The sequence below is a fragment of the Tursiops truncatus genome, chromosome 8 (assembly GCF_011762595.2).
Source record: "Tursiops truncatus isolate mTurTru1 chromosome 8, mTurTru1.mat.Y, whole genome shotgun sequence".
NCBI classification, from domain to species: Eukaryota; Metazoa; Chordata; class Mammalia; order Artiodactyla; family Delphinidae; genus Tursiops; species Tursiops truncatus.
Genome location: NC_047041.1, coordinates 100,795,818 through 100,820,795, shown reverse-complemented (window position 1 = coordinate 100,820,795; position 24,978 = coordinate 100,795,818). Strand labels below are relative to the sequence as shown.

Genomic DNA, 24,978 nt, shown 5'->3' with positions numbered 1-24,978 from the left:
GGTGTCCATGGTTTGGCTTGTCTGTCTCTCTAATGTCCCTTCTCCTTGGGTGCCCTCAGGTCTCCCGATCCCTCTGGGCAGGCACCCGTATGTGTGTGTGTGTGTGAATCTGTATGCACACTGTTCACGCAGCTCTGCTGCTCTGTTATGTCTGGGTGTCTTTGTGCACGTCTGTACACGTATGCCTGTGTACATGTGTCTGCGTGTGTGTGGAGGTGTGCGCCCCTCCAGCATCGTGTCTTCTGTGGCATGGCCCACATCTCCGTGTGCCTCTGTAGGAGCATCTGCATCTGTGTCTGCATCTGTCCTGTCTGTGTCTGCCTCTCCGTGTGTCAGTGTTTACCTCTGTGTGTGTGAGAGACAGTCTGCGTGTCTGTGTGGTCGCAGCCTTCTGAGGGCTGGAGATAAGATTTAGTGCTGATGGGACTTCTACTTGCTCTTGATGTCATGTCTCCTCTGGAACAAAGGGAGAGATGGAGGAGAAAGAGAGGGGAAAAGGGTGGAGGAAAGGGGCTCGGGGGGAGGGAGCAGGGGGCAGACAGACAAGAGGAAGGAGAGGGGGTAAGTAGAGGCGGGAAGAGGAAGGACACAGTGGAGGGAGGGGCAGAAAGGGGAGAAATGGGGAGGGGGAAAAGGCCAGCCCAAGAGAAGAAACCGGAGGAACAGTGGCCTGGAGCTGAAGGGGAGGAAAAAGAAAACAGTTCTTCTCCAAACAAGTAGAATAGTAGAATAGAGGGACGAGAGGGGAAGCTGGGCCTGGGGGACAAGTGGGGAATGAGACCACTTAGCCACCTCTTGGGGGCGCCATGGTGGCCTGCTGGTCTGGATGTGGCCCTTCGTGTGCTTGCAGGTCAGTGGCTGTGCAGGGGTGTGTGTCTGAGGCTGTGTGTGTGTGTGTGTGTGTGTGTATACACCAGGGATGTGATGCATCTGTGTGTCTCTGTGTCCTGGCTGCTTGTGTGTCTCACAATCTTGTCCCCTGTAACCTCTTCCTTCTTTCGATGTTGGTCCTCCCTGGGGTTTTGTCAGGAGAGTGAGGGGGAGAGACTGAGAGTGGGGAGGTGGGTCTGGTAGGTGGTGGCTTCACGGGGGGTGGGCTGGGGGACTCCTTGGGGGCATTACGCTCTGGACTCTGCAGGTCCCTCTTCAGATCTCTGAGTCCTCCATGCCTTCACCCTCTTGTCTGGTCCTTCGACACTGTGCCTCAGACCTAGCTTTCTCCCAGGGACCCAGCCATCCAGCTCCCCAGGCCCCTGCCGAGCATCTCCTTTTGGGGATCCTGGTAGCCCCACCCCCTTCCCCCTAGCTTTTTGTAGCAGGGAGAGAAGACCCAGAAGCAGCCAGATAAAGTGCCCTAGGAGGGGACCCTTGGTAATGCCATCCGTCACTACCAGCCTCTTCTCCAGTGGCTGGAGGAGGGACTGATGCCACAGGTAGAGGTGGGGAGGGGTGTAAGGAGGGGGGCTGGGGCATGGGGAGAGCAGAGATTTCAGGCCACGGGGTGAGGCAGGCTTTAGGGAGAGCACCCTTGGGCCAGGCTGGGCTGAGCCTCAGGTAGACGGGGCAGGGAACTGGCCTCCCCTTCCCCAAGATGGCTGGTGCTGTCACTCCTGAGGGAGCTGAGCAGCTGGTTGCCGTGGCGACAGAGGGAGAGTGCGTTATGCTAATGAGGCTGGCTGGGAGCTGGGCAGTGGAAGGGTCTTCGAGGCAGAGATGCCACTCCCCCAGAGCAGTGGTACAGGCGGCAGAGGGGACAGGAGACAGGTTCACAGGTCCCTCGGCTCCTGGGCCTGGAAGAGTTGGATGAGGGGTTAGGGCCCTGGGTCTGGGTCCTGGATTTAGGGGGTTTGGAAGATGCTGGTAGTTTTGGGGGAAAGAGTTGGTGGGGGGCGTTCGGAGCAAGGAATAAGATTTGGTCCAAATGCTTGGGTCCCCTCCGGTTTTGTGGATAAAACCTGTGTCTTCCCAAGAGCTGTTTTGTCCTGAGGCAGCCCTTGTCAGCTGTGGCCCCCTCCCCCGACTGGCCTCAGACCCAGCACTGGGGAGAGATGAGTGCTGCGCGAGACAAGAAGGGGGCAACATGAACCATCTACCCAAATCTTCCACAGGATCCCGGCCCTTGGCCCCCGGCCATGCCCTTCTGGCCTTTTTGCTGCCTTTCTTTTTGGAACCCAGGCATCCTGGCCCTCAGCCTTGCCCCAGAGACTCCTGGAGCGCTTTTCCCTGTCTTGCATCCTGGTCCCGGCTTTCTACCCCCAGGGCCCACATCTCATGGCCTCAGCAGTGGGGATGGTTTCCAAGGGTGAGGTGGTGCTGCAGGGCTGTTCCTTCCCCATCCTCTTGGCCAGACACCACGGGTGCAGGGATGGGGGAGGCGAGGGCTGCGGTTCGGTGGGGCTGGTCATCTCAGGGATCCCTGGGGTCTCAGCTCAGCTGTGGGGCATGTGCTGCAGCCTCTCTGAGGGAGGGTGTTCCTCGGCTGATGCCTTCTGGGGACTGGGGTACTGGTCCAGTGGGCCAAAGTCTCTCCCCCTAAGGCTGGGGGGGCCCCAAATCAGGGCTGACCAGGCTCTCTCAAGGGACCAAGGCACCGCTGAAAAAAAATCCCAGACAATCTTGCTCTCAGTCTTGGCTGTCAGGCTTCTGTTTTCCCTTTTCAAAATTCAGCTTTTGGGTCACCTCAGAGAGGGCCTGTCCAGAGAAAGGGGGTCTGTAGAATAGTTTCGAATAAGGTGTGTCGACCTCTCAGAGAGCTGGGGCTCCCGCCCATGGGTCTTGGCTGCCCTCTTTGGTCTTTGCTGTCCAAGAGTGCTGGCCTGGCCTCCCAGTCCTCCCTGTGGAAGGATCCAGACCCCCATCCCTGCTCCAGTGTTTCCCTAGATTCTGTTTCCTCCAACCTGCTGTCTCTCTAACTTTGTCCTCCTGAATCTCAGTTTCCTCGTAGAATCCGGGTGAGCAGGGTGCCTGTTACCCATTTGGAGGCTGTTGGGAGGATTGGATCTGGACAGATGCCTTTCCACAGCCCCCTTTGGTGGGAGATTCCCTCTAGGTCCAGGCTCTTCATACCCCCGTCTTCCCGGTCTCTGCCAGGCTCGAGGGGTAACGGGATGGGGTGGGGTGGGGGGGTTTGGATATCCCTCTTGTCTGCTCAATCCCACGCTAACAGGACACTCTCTCTCTCTCCAGGTGGCTTTGATTTTTGTGTCGTATTTTATTTTCTCCTCCATCCGAATCGTTTTTCTCGTTGACTGTTTTTTTTTCTCTCCGCCTCCCGGAAGAAAAAAAAAAGAAAAAAAGAAAAAGGAAAAAGCAGCCCTCCCAGCCTCATGCTTCTCCTCCTTTTCCTTTTTTTTTTTCCGGCAAGAAGAAAAAAAAAGAAACCAAAATCTCCTGTCCCCCTGCAGTGACTCCCTGCCCCAATCCTTCCTCTGGTTCTGCCTGTACCCCCCTCACCGTCTCCGGCGCCCCCCTTCTCTCTCTCTCTCTCTCGCCCCGCTTCTCGTGCCCTCCACCCTCTGTTTCGGCATCGGGCCCCTTTCCTCAGCTCTGGGCTGGGGGCTTTCCCCCGATGTCTGTCACAAGTTAAAAAGGGTTTTTAAATTGTGGCAGCAAAAGCTTTTTTCTCCCCTCTCTCTGGCTGATTTTGATGACTCGTGTTTTCTTTGTTTCTTTCCCCTTTTCTTTCTTTTTTCTTCTTTTATTGTCTCCTTTCTTTCTTTCTCTCCTTCCCTTTCCAAGGTCCGGCTCACCTGACGTTAAACAGCGAAGGTATGGTTTGAAGTTCTGGCTTGGTTTGGATTGGATTGGATTGGATGGCCCCCAACCTGCACCTGGATTTTCTGTCCACCCCCCCTTGCCCCCCTTCCCCCTCCTCCACTTGTCCCGCCTCCTTCCTGCCTTCCTACCCCCTTCCTCTGCCTTGTCTTTATTTTATTTGGGCGCTGGGGTGGGTGGGGGCTGGTCCCCGTGTGTGCTCTCCCCTCTCCCACCTCCCCCGACACACTCCATCCGCCCTCATCCCACCTTGGTTTCTGACATCAAGAGATGTTTGAACTCCTGCCGTTGTCTCCAGTCACCTTTTTGCGTTTTCCTGATAGTGTATCTTGCTTTTTTTTTTTCTTTCTCATGGTGGTGTTTTATTTCCTTCTGCTCATTCTGCTCATTCTTTCTTTTCTGTGAACCCAAATAAAAAGAGAAAAGCATGGGCTGGAGGAAGTGGATTTTAGGCAGCCTCATTCCCCTCATCGCTGTGGGATGCCCCCTTTCCACAGCAGTTCCCCCCACCCCCGTACACCCTCACCCTTGTGTCTTCTGGATGTCTCCTGACCCTGTTTGACAGATGAGGACATTTAGGTCCAGAGAGATGAAGTGACTTGCTAGTGATTACGCAGCGTTTAATTGGCGGTACCGTTGGGACTGCTCATCTATTTTTAGCCTCCCTTCGACCAAGTCCTTACCATCTTTAAAAGCCCTGGTGTTTGGCAAACCTGGAGACAGACCCCAGGAGTCCTGACCTTGATCCCCTAGCTCTGACCTCCCTGTTGCTGACTCCCTCCCAGATCCTCAGGCACTGCTTCCCTGCCCCGCTGGTCCTCTGTTGGGGCTCATCTTCCATAAGGACAGGGTGGTATTCTTAGCCTGTAGGCAGGAGAAGCCTACAGGATGAAGGCTGGGCTGTGGGGAGAGACTCAGATCGGGAATTTGGGATGGATTTAGGTCTGGGGAGGTAGAGGGCTGGGATTCTTGCAAGGATGTGAAGTTATGGTAAGAAATGTGGGGAAAGAGGAAGTCCCGAGTGGGGAGTCAGGGCCTGGTGGGTTTACTCACATCCTTCTTGCATCTCAGTGCCTGATTCTGGGTTTGCTGGCTGTGGCTCACCTTCGTCCTAGATGAAGCCCTGAAGGATCCCTAAAGCCACCCCTCCACCTCCCGAAAGGCCACAGCCCAGGTGTTATTCTAGCTTCAGTTCTGGGGATTGGGGTTGGAATAAGGGCCCAGACAAGGACTTTTTTTTTTTGCGGTACGCGGGCCTCTCACTGTTGTGGCCTCTCCCGTTGCGGAGCACAGGCTCCGGACGCGTAGGCTCAGTGGCTGTGTCTCACGGGCCCAGCCGCTCTGCCGCATGTGGGATCCTCCCGGACTGGGGCATGAATCCGTGTCCCCTGCATCGGCAGGTGGACTCTCAACCCCTGTGCCACCAGGGAAGCCCCTAGGACTTTTAAACTCCATTCTTGAGTTCCCCTTAAGAACCATCTCGTGGGGTCTGGCAGTAGGTGTGGTGCCTGGGAGCCGCTGGTCAGGGCTGGGTGGAGAACTTAAGGTAGCCTGGAGGCCAGACATGGTGACGAGTGCCTGCGGGACTCTGGAGGCCTGGGCTGGGGGCGCTGGGCGGTGGCGAGCCGGAAGTCCTCCCCGAGAAAGGCCTTCCCACATCCACTGTGAGCTCAGCCAGGCAGGACCTCCTGGTGTGCGCAGCCCTGCTGAGGGCACAGTGGAGGGACAAGGAGCAAACAGAGCACGTGGCCCTGCCCCTGGGAAGCCCCGCGGCCTAACTGGCCAAGAAGTGGATGAAGGCAACATTGAGAGCGCTCACTGCAGTAAAGGAACAGGTGTAGAGGGAGAACCAGCTTGCCTCGAGGATGGGCAAAGAGGAGAAGAGGGCTTTGGTGCGGGAACGGGGCGGTTTTGTAAGAGGGGTGCTCTGTCAGGCTGTTGGACTAGTTGAAGAAGAGGAACCTGGCCCAGCAGAGCGCGGCCAAGAGTGGGGGAGAATCTGGATGGGAGGTCAGGGCCCCCAGGGCCAGAGGTCTGACCTGTTTGCACGTTGTTGGGCAGAAGGGGCTCCTGAACCAGCAGCGAGGCCTCTGCTCCTCTGCTCGTCTCCCTGCCCCTGGGCAAGGAAGGGGAGGTCAGTGGTCGTGAGTCTGACGGGGTTTGTGGGGCTGATGGTTCCCGGTTTGTCAACTGGCTCCTTCCCCAGAGGCCCTGAAGCGAGCGAGTCCCCAGAGCAGCACCCCACCCTGACCCTGTACCTCCAAGCCGGCCCTCTGCCCTGGACAGGGCCCTCCATCGCCTCAAGGCTGGGGTGGGACTGCCTGGGTAGCCCCCTGTGCCTGACTCCCCAATTCTGCTTCTCCAGTAGGGTCCTTACTGTTCTCCGAGGGGGGGGCCGGGAGAGGAGGAGCCAGCGATGTGCACCAGCCGACAAAAGGTCAGTGACCCCACGGTCCCCAGAGAGCCCAGCCCTCACCCTCTGTAGGCCAACTTCACTTTCTGGAGGGCAGCTGAGTCAATAGAGGCATGTACCCTTCAACTCCCTCTGAGGTCCACCCGCAGTACCTGCCTCGGTGTAAACGGCCACAAACCTCCATTTCTTTCCCAAAGCCCAGTTGTCCTGATGACCTCTTTCTAGAACACGGATGTCCTTTTTTTCTTGGCCGCGCTTATTTTAGTTCCCCGACCAGGGCTTGAACCCGTGCCCCCTGTGGTGGAAGCGCTGAGTCTTAACCACTGGACTGCCAGGGAAGTCCCCACAGATGTCTTTTGGTGGTAGTTGTTCAGGCCAAAGAACAGGGATGACTAGAAAGTATCTGTTTCTCTGGGAGAGTGGCTAGGCAGCAGGGTCAGCCCCCCCATTTAACCATCAAATTCTGCAAGCACGATAGGTGTCAGCCCAGGGAGATTCTGGTTGGGAGATGTGGCATTTATAATAAGTTGTGTATCACATGCGTCACCTAAATGAGCCTTGACAACCCCCTGTGGAAGGGCTCATTGCCCTTGGTTTACAGATGAGGAAACTGACGCTTGCCAATGCCCCTGAGGCCAGCCCGGGGCCCTTTATCCTGTCTCAGGGCTGTAGGTTTCAAGCTCCTTTTTTTTTTTCTTCACTGAGGCTGCCTCTCTCTCTCTCTCTCTCTCTCTTTTTTTCTTTAAATAAATTTATTTATTTTATTTATTTATTTTTGGCTGCGTTGGGTCTTCGTTGCTGTGCGCAGGCTTTCTCTAGTTGCAGCGAGGGGGCTATTCTTCGTTACGGTGCGTGGGCTTTTCACTGCAGTGGCTTCTCGTTGCAGAGCACGGGCTCTAGGCACGCGGGCTTCAACAGTTGTGGCACGTGGGCTCAGAAGTTGTGACTCGTGGGCTTAGTTGCTCCGCGGCATGTGGGATCTTCCCGGACCAGGGCTCGAACCTGTGTGAGGCTGCCTCTCTTAAGAGACTCTCTTCCCTAAGAAGTTTACAGGGCAGTGTAGCAACCCCTCAAGGAGTTCCAGTGGGTGCCAAGCCCTGGGGCTATCAAGTCCCATTCTTTAGTACTTGCTGTTCTGTTGGCCTGCATTTCTGCCATCCCTGCCCTCTTCCCCAACCATTTGGCATCTCTTTCAGCTGACTCTCGAAAAAGCAGCCAGGCCACCACACTGGAAGTCTCCCCCAAACTCCCCAGGCAAACCCAGAAGCTGCTCGGCGTTCCCTTTGTCTACACCTCCATTACATCACTCGCCACACGGCGAGTAACTGTCACTTTACCTGTTTGCCTCCCCTACTCCACCGAGCTCCCTGAGGACGGTGATTGGGTGTTTTCGTTCGTGTACCCCTGATGCTTTCCACAGCTCCTGGCACATATGTAGGTGTGTGTTCAGCAGATTTATTTTAAATGGGCGAATGGGCTCTGTTCTCAAGGGGCTCACTGATGTTCTAACAAAGAACTACGATAAAGTGTGGTACGTGCGAAGTATAGGGAAAGTGCGGACTTTGTGCAGAGGAGTTAATTTATTCATTGATCTAGAGAGAGAGGCAGCACATACACACAGAGAAAGTTACATTCCAGCGTAAGAGTCGTTTATTTGTGGAATGGTTTACAGTTTATGAAGCCTCACCTGGTCTGGTCTCTTTCTAGATGCCCACGGCGACCTGTGAGGTAGGCCGATGATGAGTTCCTTTGTCCTGAGGAGGAAGCTGGGGCTTAGAGATGTTGCCTCTTGGCCAAAGTCACAAAACTGGTGCAAGAGCCAGCATTAGTGCCCAGGTCTTCTTTCTCACATCACACTTCCTCTCAAGGGAGCAGTACAAGATGTTACTAGGCAGTAAGAGCCAAATGAGCTGAACAGACAGCTGTAGTGCTTGAGCGTAGGGAGGGGCTAAGGGGGCTGGAGACCTTCCCAGAGGAGGGCTTTGAGCTGGGCCTGGAAAGGAGGCAGCTGCTCTGCCCCCTCATGGCCATTAGAGATCCAGGACCACAGCAACTGGTCTCTAGCCACATTCAGCTTGACTGTGGACACTTGTGGGGCTCCATGTTCCCCGACCCTGGGAGATAAACAGGTATCAGCAATGACCCCCTTCCAGTGCCAGGGGCTATTAGGAGCCGGTAACTGTTCAAGTGCTGCTGGGAGTTGTGGTTCCGGGGTCGTCCGCGCGGTGAGGTGGGGGAGAGCGCCCCCTGCTGTTCCAGGTCTCGCTCCTCTTAGATCTGGTTGGTGCTCTTCTGAGCACGGTTGTCAGGGCAGCCCCCACTTGCTTACCTGACACACTAATCCCTAGAGGTCCTACTGCCTCCTCCCCACTCAGGGGCTATCTCTGTCCTTCCCACCACCTTGGGTTTTCTTGTTCGCATTTGTTCATCTATTTTGTCGCTTTCCCCCAATTCTTTCAGGTTCCCTCTGGCTGCTCCAAGCCTCTTTCCATCCCTGGGCCTACCTGGGTCCGTGGCAGTGACGGGCGTTGGAGAACATGTAGACTCTGGCTCCAGAGTGGCTGGCTCTGCTTCCTCTCCTAGGAGACCAGAGCTAGAGCCCAGAGGAGTCGAGGAATGGCCTCATTTCTCCACTTTGCCTTGGCAGCCGTGGTCCAGCCTTAGGCCCGCCTCTCTCCTTTTTACTGGCCTCTTTTGTTCTGTTCCAATCACTTTTTCACGTGGTTGCCTTATTCTTTCCTTTCTTTCTTTTTGACTCTCCCTTTAATATTTTCTTTGACTGCAGTGAAGGTGAGGGAGTGGAAGGGGAGGCCCAGCTTCAGGGAGGGAGTAGGATGCAGAGCAAACTCAAGGTCAAACACATTCCCTTTTCTGGTCCTTGAGCACCCCCCCCTCCCGCTCTGCCAGTGCCTGGGCAGCAGGCCTGGTTGCTATGGAAACAGCAAGGCCCTAAGAAACCCTTGGCTTCCTTTCCTGGGAGGTCTCTGTCCCCTTTTCCTTGCGGGCCCTCTTCCCATCACCCTTACCTGTCCCCTCCCAGCTTGCCCTCATCTTTATCCAGATTGCTTCCCCCCATCACCTCTTGGTCCCTCACAGCTCTGCACTGTCTCCATTTCCCTTCTGTCTCTCATGGTCCATCTTTCTCCTTCTCTACATGGCCTCCCTCCACATCGCCAGTCTTTCCCTTCTTGTTTCTCCTTGACTCCTTGTCTTTGTTTTCTGGCCCTTCCCACTGGAGCCCTAAGGTAGGCAGAGTGGGGCTTGTGGCTGTCCCCATGTGGCCCATGCCCCACCAGCCTCGCTGCCCTGTGACCTCAGGAAACCAGGCCTGGCCAGCTGCAGTGAGTGCGGTGCCAGGCTCTGGGGCAGCAGCTGGTGCCTTGGCATCCGGAAGCAGTGAGGACTGAGTCTGTGGGCAGACTGCCCGGAGGCAGAGAGTGGGGCCGTTGTGCAGGGGAGAGGCATCTGCAGGAGATGCACCCGGAGAGCCACGGCTTCCACACGCGGCGCCTGCTGCTGGGGCCCGGGCCACAGTGGGGCGGGGGCCTCTGAAGGCCGCGTGTGCCCCCTGCACCGGCATCGTGCCCTGCTTCTTCCTGGGCCTGGGGGCCTGTGCTGAGAATCTCTGCACTCCATGAAGGCCCTTGGCCGGCCATCTTGTTCGCCCCCACATCCACCCTGCAAGGTGGGTGGGCCCAGCTGTTGTGCCACCGCCTGCTGGGAGGAGAAATGAGTTACTGTCAGAGTCCAGGTCCTCTGCGCTCCCTTGACTCCACGGCCTGTTTTCTTCCCTCTGTGTGGGCTCCGGCTTGTGAAGGTGTGGGGCTGGGACCCACCTTCCTTGCACGGAGCCATTGTCACCCACTTACAGAACACTAAAAGTCCCTAAGGCCCTTCCAGTTGTTTTCACTCCTGTTTAAAGCGTGCCAGTGGAAGGAGCCCCATGCAGGGCGCTTACCCGTGTACGCACACTCACACACACACGCACGAGGGCCGGGTCTGCCTGTGCACTTTTGCCCCCAGCCATCTCCTGGCACACAGGGTCCCACACCTGCCCTCTGGGGACCCTTGGAGGCTCTCTACCTAGGGCCTGTCTGTGCTGTCCTCTCAGGTTGGACTAGGAAGCTGGGGGGGCGGTGACAGCTGGCATGGTGGCCACCTGTGTCAGCCCCGCCCAATGGCCCACTGCTCCCTGACACACATCCTTGCCACCTGTATCGCCCTCCCATGTGTCTTCCCCCTGCCTCCTCCACCCCATTCTCCTCATCTGCTCACTGCTACAAAGTAGGCCTACTAGTCCCATCCCATGTGGTGAGGCCTCAGACTGTCCCCAGGCACTGAGAATGGCCATCACTGGAGAAGAGGCGGGAGGGGGAGGTGGGCTGCACTCAGGAGACCCTTGGTGCCCCGCCGTAGGGGGCACTCTGGGAAGATGTCCGGTGCAGTTTCCTGTTGCTCTACCACATCCTTTTGTTAAGGGGTGGCTGATGGAGGGCCAGTGGGGGAGGAGACAGTGAGAACGTCTGCTTCACTTGGCCCTGTGGCAGCTAAGTTGTCAGCTGTCAGTGTGAGAGCCACTTAGCAGCCTCCTGCTTTGGAGACAGACGTGGGGGAAGCTGACTTCTGACATCAAAGACGGCAGGGTCCAGAGAGGAGGGTGGACAGCACGGGGAGGGGAGAGAGCCTAAAGCTTGCAGTTGGGATCGAGGGGCTCCCGGTGCCCAGGACCTGCGCCTGGGTGGCTGGAGGGGAAGAGGGAGGGTCTGGAGTGCCCTGCCCCACTCAGCCCTCTCCTGTTTCCCCACCGCGGCGTCCAGGCAAGGAGGAGTTTGTGGCGACCTTCAAAGGCAATGAATTCTTCTGCTATGACCTGTCACACAACCCGATCCAGAGCAGCACGGACGAGATCACGCTGGCCTTCCGCACCCTGCAGCGCAACGGGCTGATGCTGCACACGGGCAAGTCGGCCGACTATGTCAACCTGTCCCTCAAATCTGGGGCCGTCTGGCTTGTCATCAACCTGGGCTCGGGAGCCTTTGAGGCCCTTGTGGAACCCGTCAACGGCAAGTTCAACGACAACGCCTGGCACGACGTCCGGGTCACTCGAAACCTGCGCCAGGTAGGGGGAGCAAGAAGGCCAGGGGCCAGCTGTATCTGGGACAGTACGGGAGTGGGGAGAGCAGGCTGCCTGGGGTGTGGGCGAGGCTTCAGGGCCAGCAGCAAGGCGTGGTTCTGAAGAAGGTTTAGGCCTCGGGTGGGCTGGGAGGGTCCAGGAGCGCAGCCTGCAGTGTGCAGGCTTCAAGGACCAGGATGCTGCGCTGGGGAGGAGGCTGCCTCGGGGCCAGAGCCCGAGGGAAGAGGAAGGGCCAGGCTCCGATTGGTGCCAGGGGCCGGGTTCAAGGGTTGGGGCTGAGGAATCAGGTCATCTGGCAGGAGGGCGACTGGGGGGCTGGGAGGAATGAGATAGAACCTGAACTGGCGGGGCCCTTGGGGGCTACGGGATGGGGAGACTCTGGCCAGACTCTGGTTGAGTCGGTGTACCATTAGGGCAGGAAGCCTGGGCCATGTGGGGTGGGGTGGGGTGTGGCCTACCCTTAGGCGGGGCCTTTCTAGGGCAGAGGCAGGCCTGGGCTCAGAGCAAGGTCGGGGAAGCAGGCGTGAGAGGGGAACGGACTGGCGAGGTGCTTGGTCCTGCCTCTCGTCCGGGCAGTACCCTCTCTCTCCTGTCCCTTCCTGTCCCTCCAAAGGGGTGCAGGTTCTCCCATGGGTCAGTGGCTGTCTTTCCGTGGCTTCCAGGCCAGCCCATATGGGAGCTCGAGGAGACTCTTGGGGCAGCCCCTGCAGGCAGGACAGTGTCCTCAGCGTCCCCTCAGCTCCATCTCCCAGACTCCCCCCCACCCTGGGGGCTGATGCTTCTGGGCATCGGCGCTGTCCTCTCAGTGCAGTGGCCTCTTCGCCTCTCACAAGGCACAGGGTGGCTATGGCAGGCGAAGCATTCCCTCTGGCTGGGCTTCTGCTTGACAGCAGCCTCCACAGCTTGTTTCCAGCCCTGAGAAGTTCCCGCCTCAAGCAGAGTCCAAGCCAGACCCTTCTTCCAAAGCAGGAGAAGCCGCTGTGCATCCTCAGTGGCTCCTGGATCCACCTTCTGACTCCGTGCCCTGATCGCTTGGCACCTGAGGCCCAAGTGCCCAGACTCTTGCTGGTCCTTCTCTCCGGGTCCACCAGCTTCTGTAGCTGGTGGCAGGGACACTTTTCCAGCTCCACCCCCAGCAAGCTCAGTGCAACCAGGAACACGGAGCCTCTGTGCCTGGGAGGTGCTGTCTCGGCTGGTTTGTAGCCCTTCTCTTACTAGGTATCTGCTCTGTATCTCCTGGTTCTAGCTGAGCTTCCTGGTGGCTGAACTTCCGATGTCTCTCCTCTTCACCGTCTTTGTCACCTGCCCTCTCCTCCTCCCCTTCTTCCCCCTGAAAGGCTCATAGTGGGCGGGGGTGGGATTCCGGCTGACCTCACACTGTTCTTACCTGCGCTTCTTCAACCCACTGAGTGACGATCTAATGGGGAGTCCCCCTCCTCTGGTGCCTTCCCCTTGCTGTAGGGACACCGTGACTAATCCGCCTGCTCTTTCCGAGCCGCTGCTCCCTGCTGCAGTCGGGCTCCCACCCAGGCACCTGCTCTCAGTGCGCCCTGAGCTCTGAAGAGCGGCACTCCTCCTCAGGGTGGTGCCCCCTTCATGTCGCATCATCCCCTGACCCTGCCGGAGGGCTGTCTTGTGTTGTCACCACCGTCTGAGCAAACCTGAGTATTTGCGCTGTTTGTCATACTTTCAGGCTCCACCCACATTTACTGCAGGGGTGGGCGGAGTTGCCTTCTTGCTGATGTTCCCTCCCCAGGCCCAGTGCTGTCACCTGGTGCTGCCTTTGGCAACACGCTACAAGCCCAGAGTCCCTATCCACGTGTCCTTTGGCCAATGTATTGTCCATCTATACTGGATACCGAGGGAAAAAAGACATGGGCCCCACCCTCCCAGCCCTTCGGCTCTTGAGGACACAGGATAAGTCTGTTAAAAGTGAACAGAGCAAAGCCACACAAGGGCCACCTGAGTGGCAGGAATCTTAAACGTTCTAGGAACTCGAGAGACCTAGAGAGGAGGGAGAGGTCTGTGACCAGGGAAGGCGGGAACGCCATACGGAGGGGGTGAGGCCTGGCCTCAGCAGTACTGAGTGTGGACAGGGCCCCATAGTAGCCTCGTCCCGGGGCTCACAGAGTCCTGGGTCTGAGCTGGTAACTGGTGACCACGTCCCCCTGGCCTGCTGTCCCGGATGGGTCAGAGCAGAGTCAGGTCATGACCTGAACATAAGCCTTCAGGGCCACAGAGGGTGTCTGCTTCAAGACTTGGATTGAGAGGTCTCCTTAGAAAGGGTTTCTGGAGAGATTTATTTGACTCCAGTCCACATCCGTAAATATGAGCTGCAGCCCGTTTTTGGTCATTGTGACCATCAGGGGGATGGAATGGCAGCCCTAAGGCTGTGCTCTGGATTCATTGCCCTCGCTCGGGGCCTAGCCTGTGACCAAGTCCATCCTCACCAGGCCTTTTGAGTGCCTGTCTTTCAGGGCTTCTAATAATTTATTGGGTCCTGCTGTCCCTAGAGCAGTGGTTCTCAACCGAGGGCGGAGTGCCCCCCAGGAGACACTTGGCAATGTCTGGAAGCATTTTGGGTGTCACAACTCGGGGAGGGTGCTACTAGAATGTAGTGGGTAGAGGCCAAGATGCTGCTAAACATCCCACAATGCACAGGGCAGCCCCACAGCAAAGAATTATCTGGCTCCAAATGTCAGTAGTGCGACGAAGGGGAGAAACCCTGTGCAGACACGTTTATACAGGGGCCACGTGGTGTCCTGGGGTTGGAAAGATCCTTTTATGATCTTAGGAGTGACGTTGGGTTGGGAGTGGCCAGGAGCAAAGACGGGGGTGGGGGGCTGAGGTAAGAAATGACATCTGCTTCTGCCTTTAGGGTAGATGGCTGGGATCTGAGGACACTGGGATCCACATTGTTTTCCCCAAGTGATTAGAACAGCTGGGGAGACTGCCTCCTGGGGAGAGCCTGCCCCAGGGCAAGCACTGAGGGGTCTCCCTTCCTCTTGGTCCTGCAGCTTTGGGAGACTGGAAGGAGGCATTTCAACCCCTCCCCTGAACCAGATAGTGGTCCCCGGAATTATCCAGAGACTCCTAGAACATTGCAGTCAGGACCGGAGGACACCTGACTCAGACCACACCCCGCTCTCGCCCTCCTCTCCCTCCGAGCCCAGCCCTGAGGACCCTGTGCCCGGTGGTGTCTCTTGGGGGATCTTTGCAGGAATAATTCCATCTGAGGATTCCCTGAGGCCTATTTTTAATCCTGGGCCCACCCTCCTCCCACACCCAGTATGCCTCCCCCCACCATGCAAGCCGAGTGAGTGCCAACCCATTTCATCACTAGCCAGCATGAACTCTGGAAGACAAGCTGGCTTCCAAAATACCATGTGGAGCTTCCACCCGCTCAGCTCCCATGAGGCCGTTCCTCAGTGGGGAGATTTTCGGGAGCCCCCCTGGGCCCCAAGGAGGGACATCCCCCAAGGATGGGGCCTGGCAGGCACTTGGGACTTCCTCCCCTTCCGGCCTGGGCTGCCCTGTCTCTCTGGCCTGTCACACGCCCCATCTTAGGGCCTAACTGTGGTGCTGTACACACCCTATCCATACTGGCTTCCCGAGCTGCCCACCTCATTCCCACAGAGCTCCCACCGTTCACCCTCCTTTCTGCCGGGTGAAACCCTAGAGCTGGGGTTTGAGTCGGATAGACTGGGTTCAAATCCCAGCTCTGCCACTAGTTGGAGTGACTTGAGGCAAGTAATGTAACCTCTCTGTGCAAAGTGAGAGGGGCCTTTGAGGACTAACTGAGGTGGTGGCCTGTGCCTGGCACCGCGTGAGCAGCGGAGGGCTTGCTGCCGTCATTATTGTTAGTTGTGGGGTTTTTTTTTTTTCCAATCCTTCAGGCCCAGCTGAACCGCCACCTTTTTGTAAGGTCTTCCTTGATCCTCCGGGTCCCCTGGCCAGTCTCCCTCTTTGCTGTGTTCTGGCCCTATCATCACACTCCGTCTGCATGGTCAATGATTTGTGTTCACCTCTTTTCTCTATTTCTGCATGGTAAGCTCCTTGAGGGCTTAATACCAGCAACTACTGAGTGTTTTTATTTGTTTTTCTAGTGGTTTTGCTGGTTCCTTTGGGCTCTTTCTTGAAGCCAGTTGGTGAGGTTTTGGACATGAGGATCCAGCAGATCTATTTCATACGAGCCCAGAAATATCTCTTGTCCTCTGGGAAGAGCTCCACCTCACTGTACTCTCCCGCCCCCTCAGAGTCTCCTCAGGACCTGTCCCTTTCTTACAGCATTGTTGAGATTGCACCCTCACATCTCTCCTCCTCCGGAACCCCCAAGTTCAAGGGTCTCTTTTCTCTTTTGAATCTCACCTAACTTTTCTAACAATCCTGTGTAGTGGGAGATACTCCTATTTCACCAGCGAGGTTGAAGAGCTGGCCCAAGGCTGTCCCGCAGGAAGTGGGAGGATGGGAGTCTGACTCCATTTTCCTGCCTCCCGGGAGGGCCTGGCTGTCGGCCTTGGTGCGCACTGCTAAGGTGCCTGTCGTTCGTCTTGTGGTACCGCCATTCTTGGGTGTTCCGAAATCTTGAAACATCTAAATGTTCTGCTTGTCTTTTGGAAAAATGGGCCCCTCTTATCTCTGAATCCTCTTTTCTTTGTCCTGAGCGTCTCTTGCTCAAGCTCCACAGAGATTGCCTTCACTCAGACTGTTGTGATTTGTGCGTATAATCCCCTTCTTGGCTTTCTTGAAGGGCTGGAGCTATGCCGATAGATCAAGGTGAAGATGGGGTAGAGCTTTGTCAAAGGCCCTTGGCCATGGTAAGTTACACTTGCTACAATGACTGACTTCTTCATGCCCTCCTCACTCATCATGCACTGTCATCCTTGTGCTCGTGGGCTCCAGGAGCCCTCTAGCTGTTTCTGTGGGTGGGGCAAAGCTTTCCTTGCTCATTTGTTAGTCTGAAGCCTCCGCCCTCCCGATCCCGACATTCGGAAAGGCGTGGGCTGCTGCATCACAGGTGCCAGGATGGGTTCCAGTGGAGGCTCCACTCTAGTATTTGGCCACAATTGCCCCCTCGGGCATGATCACCATGGACCGGGTTCTGGATCTGAAATACCTAGGTCTAGAGGGGCCCCGTCTCGCCCACCACAACCTCGCTATTTATCAGAGGAAGCCCGGATCTCCTGACACATCAGTGGAAGGCCCTCTCAATCTTGTTCCTTTCTTTCTTATTTTTTAATTTGGCTGTGCTGCACGGCTTGTGGGATCTTAGTTCCCTGACCAGGGATTGAACCCGTGCCTTCGGCAGTGAAAGCGTGGAGTCCTAACCACTGGACCACCAGGGAATTCCCTCAATCTTGTTTCTCTTTTTTTTTCTTTTTACTTATTTATTATTTTTGGCTGTGTTGGGTCTTCGTTTCTGTGCAAGGGCTTTCTCTAGTTGCGGCGAGTGGGGGCCGCTCTTCATCGCGGTGCGCGGGCCTCTCACTGTTGCAGCCTCTCTTGTTAAGGAGCACAGGCTCCGGACGCGCAGGCTCAGCGGCCATGGCTCACGGGCCCAGCTGCTCTGCGGCATGTGGGATCTTCCGGGACCAGGGCTCGAACCCGTGTCCCCTGCATTGGCAGGCAGATTCTCAACCACTGTGCCACCAGGGAAGCCCTCAATCTTGTTTCTTAATTTGCTCTTGTACTTGTTAAAAAATTGAAGTTGTCCATGAAAGTCGAAAACTATTTTTTCCTTGTTTTAGTCTCCACAACCAGTTCTAATTAAAAAAGAGTAGTAGCTGGATTTTTACCTCGAATACCTTTTTTCCCCTATCTTGTTTGACTAGTGCAGTGATACCAGAGCACTTGTACCTTTTTTTGTGCCATGGGTTTAGCTGCCCTGAAGCTAATGGTCTTGTCCTGACTAGTTGGCCTCTTCATTTCCCAACGGTCCTACTGGCTGATAGGACCAATCCTTGTACCACGTGTTATCCCCTGTTCCAGCCTCTGCATCTGCAGTTAGACTCTTGTCTTCCTGCTATGTAAACTGTTTCTGCATCACTAATAATTAATATTGGTTATTTAGCACTTCTTCTAGCTGCTTAATATTGAATTCTGTTATTTTTAATGATACAAGGCCCTTATTAATTGTCTTACTGAATTAGTCCTGTGCCCACTGGTTATAATAACTCTCTAACTAATGGATCTGTCTCTAGAAGACCTCTCCTTCTCACAGTCACACTCTCGGGCGCACAGTTTAGTATTTGATGGACATGAAGCAGTAGTGTCCCAATATCTCTGATACACTAAGTGAAGCTGCCTCAGCCCCTTTGCCATCTCCTCCTCAAAGCGTAATTTTGAAGGTGGTTCTTTGACCATGAGGAGAGGAAATGAACATAAAGCCACATGGGGGCGGGGCCTCCAGAGTCTGGGGTAGAAGAAGCTGGCTGATAGTTTACAGAGGAGTAAGGGATTTTAGAGGGAGGTGGGCCTCTCTGTTCCTTTTTATGGTGTGGTATGTGGGGGGGAGTGAATTTTTGCTGCTGGCTGTGGGGAGCGGAGGCGCGGGGGTCTGTGGGTGTGTGTGGAAGGAGGCTGGGCTGCTGGGAAAGCCTGACCAATTCCAGGGACTTATAGGAGTGGTGGTGGTGAGGGGGTACTTCATTCTGGGAGGAACAGCTGCCCAGAGGAGCATAAGAGAATAGGCATGGGGTGATTGAAGAACTGGGGGAAATTTGGGGGTAATATGGGCTCTGAAAGGTCAGTTTAGGCAGGAAGGAGGAGTCAGTTCTCTGTGGGAGGGCGGAGGGGAGGGAAGAGGTTTTGGGATGATTAGCTCTGATGTGAGAGTGAGCTTTCTGCCAGCTCATGGAGGGCAAATTTCCTTTTCCCTGTTCTGGTGGTGACTTACTCTCTCTTCCTTTCTCAAGGAACAGAAATGGGAAGAAAAAATCCCAACCCTCCTCCCACCCCTCTGCCAAAAACAGAGCTGCCCCTGCCCCCACCATGACTCCCTGGATCTATTTGCTATCCTCCATCCCCAGGAAAAGCAGACACCCATATCCCCTCCTATGCTCCCTGGGAACACCTTCTCCTTGCCTCCAAATGAAATTGCCTCTCATTTGAGCCAGTCCTGGGATTATCTGGGGGCCTTGGCCACTCTTCTCCCAGTCTGACAGCCAGCTGGCCCATCACCAACCAGTTAACCCATTAACTCGACATGGTCACTGGTCAGCCAGTTGGCCAGTACCAACTTGCTCTTTAGCCAGTTCTCTGGAAAGCCATCTGGTTGACCAGTTAGCCAACAAACCCATCCGTCCATTCCCTGAGTCAATAGCCCATCCCTTTCTCACACCCTGTTCCCCTCCCTCCCTTCCCCTCAACTCCCTAACATTTCAGCCCATAGGACTTACTAATACTGCATAATTGGGTCTGCTTCTTAACCGCCTGCCTTCCCTCTCTCACCTTCTGTTGGAAAACCCCGTTGCCAACTCTGTGTGTGTGACTAACACGCTTATAACCTGGGGGACCAAGGGATGGGCAGGGACAGGTGGGGCAAGGTATGCGTGAAAATCCGAACTAACCTTTCTGTCTCATCGCGGAATGTGGCCATCTTTAAGTCTTTGCTTTCCTGGTCCAGTTCTTTTGTTGTTTTCTTCTCTACTAACCAAGGTCTTTAACTGTTCCCCTTCTCTGCAGCCGGCTCTTCCCGGAGGGGATGATGGCGGGGAGAGGAATCCAGAGGAGGGTTGGGGGGGAGGGGATTGGGAGAAGGGATTTAATTTTTGTGTGTGTTTTATTTCTCCCTCCCATTATAATTTAATTTTCTTTAAACAAAATACTTCAGCTGAGCTTAAGGTGGGAGGGTCTGAACAACCAAACATATACGGATATATATTTTTCCTCCTTCCTTGAGTTTCACAGTTGGTCATTTTCTTTTTCTTTTCTTTTCGTTCCGTTCTTTTGTTGTTGTCTTTGTTGTTTTCTTTGACCCCACCCCACCCCCTTCCCCCATATCTCCGGTGAAGCACGCAGGCATTGGACACGCTATGGTAAACAAACTGCATTATCTGGTAGATATCACTCTAATTGTCTTACCGTTTGGTTTGCCGTGGGTTTTTTTAACTGTTCGATTCTGCCTCTTTCGTTTCCTTTCCCCGTTTGGTTTTGGTTGTTTTGCTCTGCCTATTGTTTTCTGCGTCCTGGACAATCTTTAGATTTTGCTTCTCTCTTTTAGTTTTCCTCTTTCCCTTTTCTTTCTTTCTTTCTTTCTTTTTTTTTTTTTTGGTTCAAACTCAAATCCAAAAGCAAATGGAAATCGAGGAATTTGGTCTGTCCCTGCCCTAACCCCCCACTGCTGAATTCAGATTCCTGGCCAGAGAGACCTGGGGCAGTCCCCATGTTCATCGGCTCTGGTTAGACCAGCCCCGATGCCAGGCTGCTTACTTTATTGCTTTATTTTCCTTTTCTCCCCTGCCCTGCCCCTTGTTTCTTTTCTTTGATTTAGCTTCTTTCTTGATCTCCTGAAAATCCATGGAAAACACCATCCCATGACATGCTACGCTCTGCTGACTGTCAGCTCCCGGACAGGCCCCTTGAGTTGGGGGAGGGGGCTGGGGGTGAGGCCTCCAGTGGCAGCCAGCTCCACAGGCTGCAGCGAGGGAGGTGGCCTTGGGGGATGCAGAGCCATCTGGGGCCGGTCCAGAGCTCCTTCAAATCACCATTCATACCAGTTTAGGAGCTGCCCCATGCTGGCTGCCAGGGAAGAAGCGGCATCCCCTCCCTCACTTCTCAGTCTTGAGGGGTCCTGGTTCCGTCTCCCCCGACATCTTGCATGGCATGAATGGTCTTTTCCCCCCACCAGGGACAGTGTCCAGTTCCCCCACCACTCTGCTGCTCTGACTAACACTGTGTCTCACACTGTCTTCCTTCCTTCCCTTCCATCTCCTGTCCCCTGTCTGCCCCCTGCCTGTCCCGCATGGCCTCTGACTGGGGTTGGTTCCCTTCCCTGTTGAGGGGGTGAGAGGAGGAGGCCCAGCTGGGGTGAAGTCGGGGTACTTGTCGCCAAGCTCCTCTGTTTGGGTTGGGCTCAGTCCCGGTGAGTGTTGGTGTGGGTGTCTGTGTAGACACAGCTGGTGTGTGTTGGTGTGTGGGTGCGACTGTGTGTAAATGTTGGTGTGACATTTAGGGGGCGTTAGTGGGAGACTGTACTGTGTGTTTGTGATTCTCTGCTGGTGATTCTACAAGTGTAAACGCCGGTGCGAGCCGGGGGCTGCGTGACTGTGTGCTTCTGAGCTGGTGAGGGCTCTTAGGGGGTGGGCTGTGGGGACAGGGAGGGCAGGAGCAGGGGAGGAGCTGAGGGCGGCCCTTTGCTCCTCGCCTCCCCTTGGAGCGTATGCCTGCAGGCCCTGCTGTGCGCCATCCCCCGGGATTCCCTCCTGCCTGCCCGGTCCTGGCTCTGCGGCAGCAGGCAGTTAGTCATCGCCTATTAATAATGCAGAGTGACTGAGCACCAGGCTGGGGACCCTGCAGTTGGACGTGTCTGCTCCCACGGGGCCCACGCTGCTTGGGGCAGCTGCCTGGCCTTCCCAGCCTCCCAGGTCTGCGTAGCTGCCTGGCTGCAGAGGAGGGAAGCATGAGAGCCGAGGCTTCCTGTCTGAGTGGCTCCCCCACCTCCCCAGGAGGATGTACCTCTGAGGCCACATCTGGCCTGTCCTGATACTCTTGCAGGTCTGTGTTTCCCTGCACCCACAGACCTGTGGTGGTCCCGTCCTTTGCCCTGTCCTGAGCTAGTGCCCGTGGCCACGGCCAGCCTAGCCCTCCCCAGTCCAAGACCTCATTTGGCCACTCTGTCGTCCCAGTGTTTAGGTGGAGCCATGTGGTGGTCCCAGCACGGCTCCTCCACGGGCCTTGTTCTCCAGCTGCTGCTGCTAGGAGTTCACTGCTGTCCACACCTCAGGCCAGGCCACTGAGTACCTGTTAGGAGCTGGGCATTTAGAACTCTTTCTTTACAGAGCTTCACTAGACAGCTGAACTGTGACTTCAGGGACAGAAGGGAGGCAAGATAAAGCCAACCCCTGGGGATACCATCTGAGAATCAGGGCCCTACAGACCTCCCCTTCCTTCTAGTCTCAGTTCAGTTAAAAACTGTGTGAACTGGGGCTAAAGCTGTTTTCTCAGCTACCAAATGAGCTGCTGATATACCTGCATTGCCTATGTCATGGGGTCAGTGTGAAGATCAGGAAGGGGAATGGAAGTGAAAGCGTGTGTATTCTGTAAAGGGAATTATAATTTTATTAAGCTTTATGAGATGTTAACTGATTATCTCCGTGTTTCCAGAGCAGGGAAGTTTTGTAAAGAAGCAATTCCCTTCTCATAGCAAACCCTGGAGAATACAGCATATCTGGCCCCATTGGAGATCCTATTACCGTCCTTGCTTGGGAATCAGTCCCAAAATAACTACATGAAACCCCAGAATGCCCCAGGAATCGGGCCTGGGGAGGATGGAATGACTTGGTTAAGTTGGTCAAGAAGCAAACAACCCTGTCTGGTTTCAGACCTTGCCAGGAAAGTCCCTGTGAATTTCTAAGTCTCCAAAGTCCACGCTTTCTAGCATGAGCATCACTGCTTGACAACCAGAGCTGGTGCCCATGGGTGGCCTGAGTTGCCTCATAAACCCTCAGATACCTGTCCCAGGGATCAGCACTTTCAGCCAAGAATGGAGTCAGACAACCGGGCACCCAAAGAGACAGGGTTCAACCTGCTCTGATTCCCGGGCATTCCTCGGCTGGACTCTGGTTGGTTTTGTATTTATTTTTACTAACTTCTTTATATGGACTCTTTTTGTTATTTGAGTATTCCTCCTTGGGGGAGAGGATGGATCCGGATCAAAAAGGCCAACCAGTGGAGAGGTTTGGGTCAGGTGTGGTCAGGCTGAAAGAAGTGTTCTCTGCTCGTGACACTGGAGGCTTTGCTTCTTCTAAATAGCTCTCATCTTTTGACTATCATTTAAACTCGATGAATGCCTAGATTGCAGGCAGCAGGCAGAGATTATTCCCAGTTAACAGATGGGGAAACTGAGGCCCAAGAAGGCCTGGGGTCATATAGCAAGTAGTGGAAGAGTTCAGTGGTTTCACTTTATTGATCTCATTTGATCCTCATAGTAAGCCTGGGAGAAGCAGGAGTGATGGAAGTTGTTAAACCCCTTTTACAGATGAGAGTCAGAGATGTAAAGTGAGATTGTTCTGGAAGATGGTAAAAGCCACAGGAGAACTCAGGATTTGTGACATGAAGTTTCTGTTCCCAAACTTTATTAAATCCAGTCATCAGGATTCACCGTGGGGCTATCACTGCTGGTTAGGTCATCTTCCTGGTGTGTCTTTCCAACCTGTTTCTCTCTGCAGCTTCTCCCCACCCCAAGCAGATGGCTAAACTCAAACATGTAACAGGGCTGCACACGCTCCCTCGGCTGTCCTCCGTCCTCATGCCCTCATGCTCCCACGTCCACAGTCCTAAGGGCAGGCCAGGACCTTCTTCCTAGACTAGTTGTCCTTACCCGTCTTTGGCTCAGGAACCTTCTGAGAATTTGGTGGCAGCAGTGGACTCTCGCAGGAGAAAGAAGCCCATTGAAGCCGTTTGCATACAATGCCAAGGGGTGTCATGACTCCCCAAAGCCCATCTAGCCTACCTACAGGTTAAAAACAGTCTTATTCTCCCCCAAATAATCCCCCTCCCAGGAAGGTCAGCAACCCTGTGATGGTAGCAGGGAGCTGGGAAAGGCTCTGGATGATGTCAGAGGGGTATTTTCCTCTTTCATACCCTTTCCTCCAGGTGTGCGGTGGGCATGGAATGCCCGAGTGGATTTGTGGCCAAGACCTGGTTTCACGTCCTAGCAGCCTGCCTAAGGGGGAGAGGAGCAGAGCAGAGCAGAGCAGAAGAGAGGTGGGGCCAGTAGGGAGGGTTAAGAGCCCACCCAGGTCATAGGCTGCCCCCTGCAGCCACCTCTAGCCACCCGCCCCGTGCCCGGGGAACAGCGGGGGTTGGGCGCTGGGCTCCTGAGTCTCCTGGCTCCTTCCCTTCATCCCTGGCTGGCCGTGGCTCTTCCAGGGCAGAGCTGTGGCTCGTTCCTCTTGTCCTACTCAGCCCCACTCAGGGCCCAGCCTGTCTGTGTTGCGTGGATTGGTGTGGGTTGGGTGCAGGGTACCTGCTGTGTCTTGGGGTGCTAGCCGTGGTTCTGATGACAAAAAAGGATTCTGCTTGGAAATGAGCCTGTCAAGACTCCCTCCCACTGCCTTCAGTAAGACGTGGTGTGTGAGCAGGCGTGTCTGGGGTCGGTGATCAGTGATCAGTGGTGAATGCGTGGTGGGAATGAGTGTCTGGGTCACCCTCTGGGGAGGAAGGTCTGAGTCTAATGTCCCATCCCTTTCTTTCTCAATCTGTACATGTCTCTGTTCTAGTGGTGGCTCCTCTCCCTTCCTCCGTTGAAAGGAAGCTTCTCCTTCCTGCACCCCTACAGCTCTTTTCGCCTCCATCTCGGCTCTTCCCAATGCCCCCCGGTCCCGCATGCCTTCCCACCTGTGGCTGCCTTTCTCTCGCCTGTCCTGCTGGGCCAGGCCCCCCACCCTGGCCCTCTAACCTGCACGCGTCCTAGCTGTGGTGGCTGTTCTGTGTCGCATGCCCCCGCTCTGCCCTCTTCCCCTGCCGTCCCCACCCCTTCCAGAAGCTGCGCGGGGGGATTGGGGGGCAGGGGCATCATGAACCCCTGGGGTGGAGGGGGACCGGGGGAATTATTCCCCTGTTTCCTGCTTTTACTAACGAACCTGCCATTTTTGTGTCTGGACTTTGATTTGTCTGAGGGAACAGTTGGGTTTTACTAATCTCAGTCATCTCCCTCCTTGCCTTCCCCAGAGACCTTCCTCCATTCCCCCGACCCTTGGCTTCCTTTCTACCCAGTGCCCGTCTCCCCCTTTCTCTCTCTTCTTCCCCCACCCCCAGGCTGACCACCCCCCCTTCCTCTGTGCACCCTGTGTTACCCTGCCTCCTGCTACCCTCTCCCCACCCCCTGGGCCGGGGTGGCTCTAAAATAGGGACAGATACAAAAGGGATTAAGTCAGCCCTTTCCCAATAGGGGCACCACGTGGTGGTGATTTGCGTAAAGCCATGGCGGGCAAGGTCAGATCTGTGCCCAGTCTGGAGGGGAGTTGAGGAGGGTCCCCCCCAAGTCAGGTCCTTCTAACTCTGAGGGCGAAGGCAGGTGAGCTGGCTGAATGGACTGGCGGAAGAGGGCCCATAGGGTGAGGAAGATGCCGGTAGCTGGTGCCCTGGTCTCTGGGGCTGGGGAGGGAAGACACCTGAGTGGCTCAGGCTGCTGGTAGGCCGACGTATATATAAAGCGAGGAAGAGCCTCTTCTGGGGGAGCTTTGGGGCTGGGAGGGCCCTCCTCATGCACAGGAGCAGGGTCATCCCATCAGAGCAGTCTTGGAGGACTGAGATTCTGTCCACCAAAGGCCCCCGAGGCGCTGGGTTCATAGATGGGACACAGGCAAGTGAGAGCCAAGTGTGGCCCTGGGTCACAAGGTGACTTGACATTCATTTTAATGATGGAGACGTGTCCCCTGGACTGTGCTGGGATTAGTAGGGTTACAAGGACACATCAGGCCAGGGGCCTGGCCTT

At 55.5% G+C, this 24,978-nt stretch overlaps 1 protein-coding gene across 1 annotated transcript in view; it reads left to right on the top strand.

The window, feature by feature from the left end:
* NRXN2 (neurexin 2) overlaps positions 1-24,978 on the top strand; it is a 99,680-nt gene that overhangs the window by 12,855 nt on the left and 61,847 nt on the right. Inside the window, exons 3-5 of the mRNA XM_033860949.1 lie at positions 3,739-3,768; positions 6,140-6,211; positions 11,005-11,306. Coding sequence (XP_033716840.1) covers positions 3,739-3,768; positions 6,140-6,211; positions 11,005-11,306 — 404 coding nt within the window. The remainder of the gene's footprint in view (positions 1-3,738; positions 3,769-6,139; positions 6,212-11,004; positions 11,307-24,978) is intronic.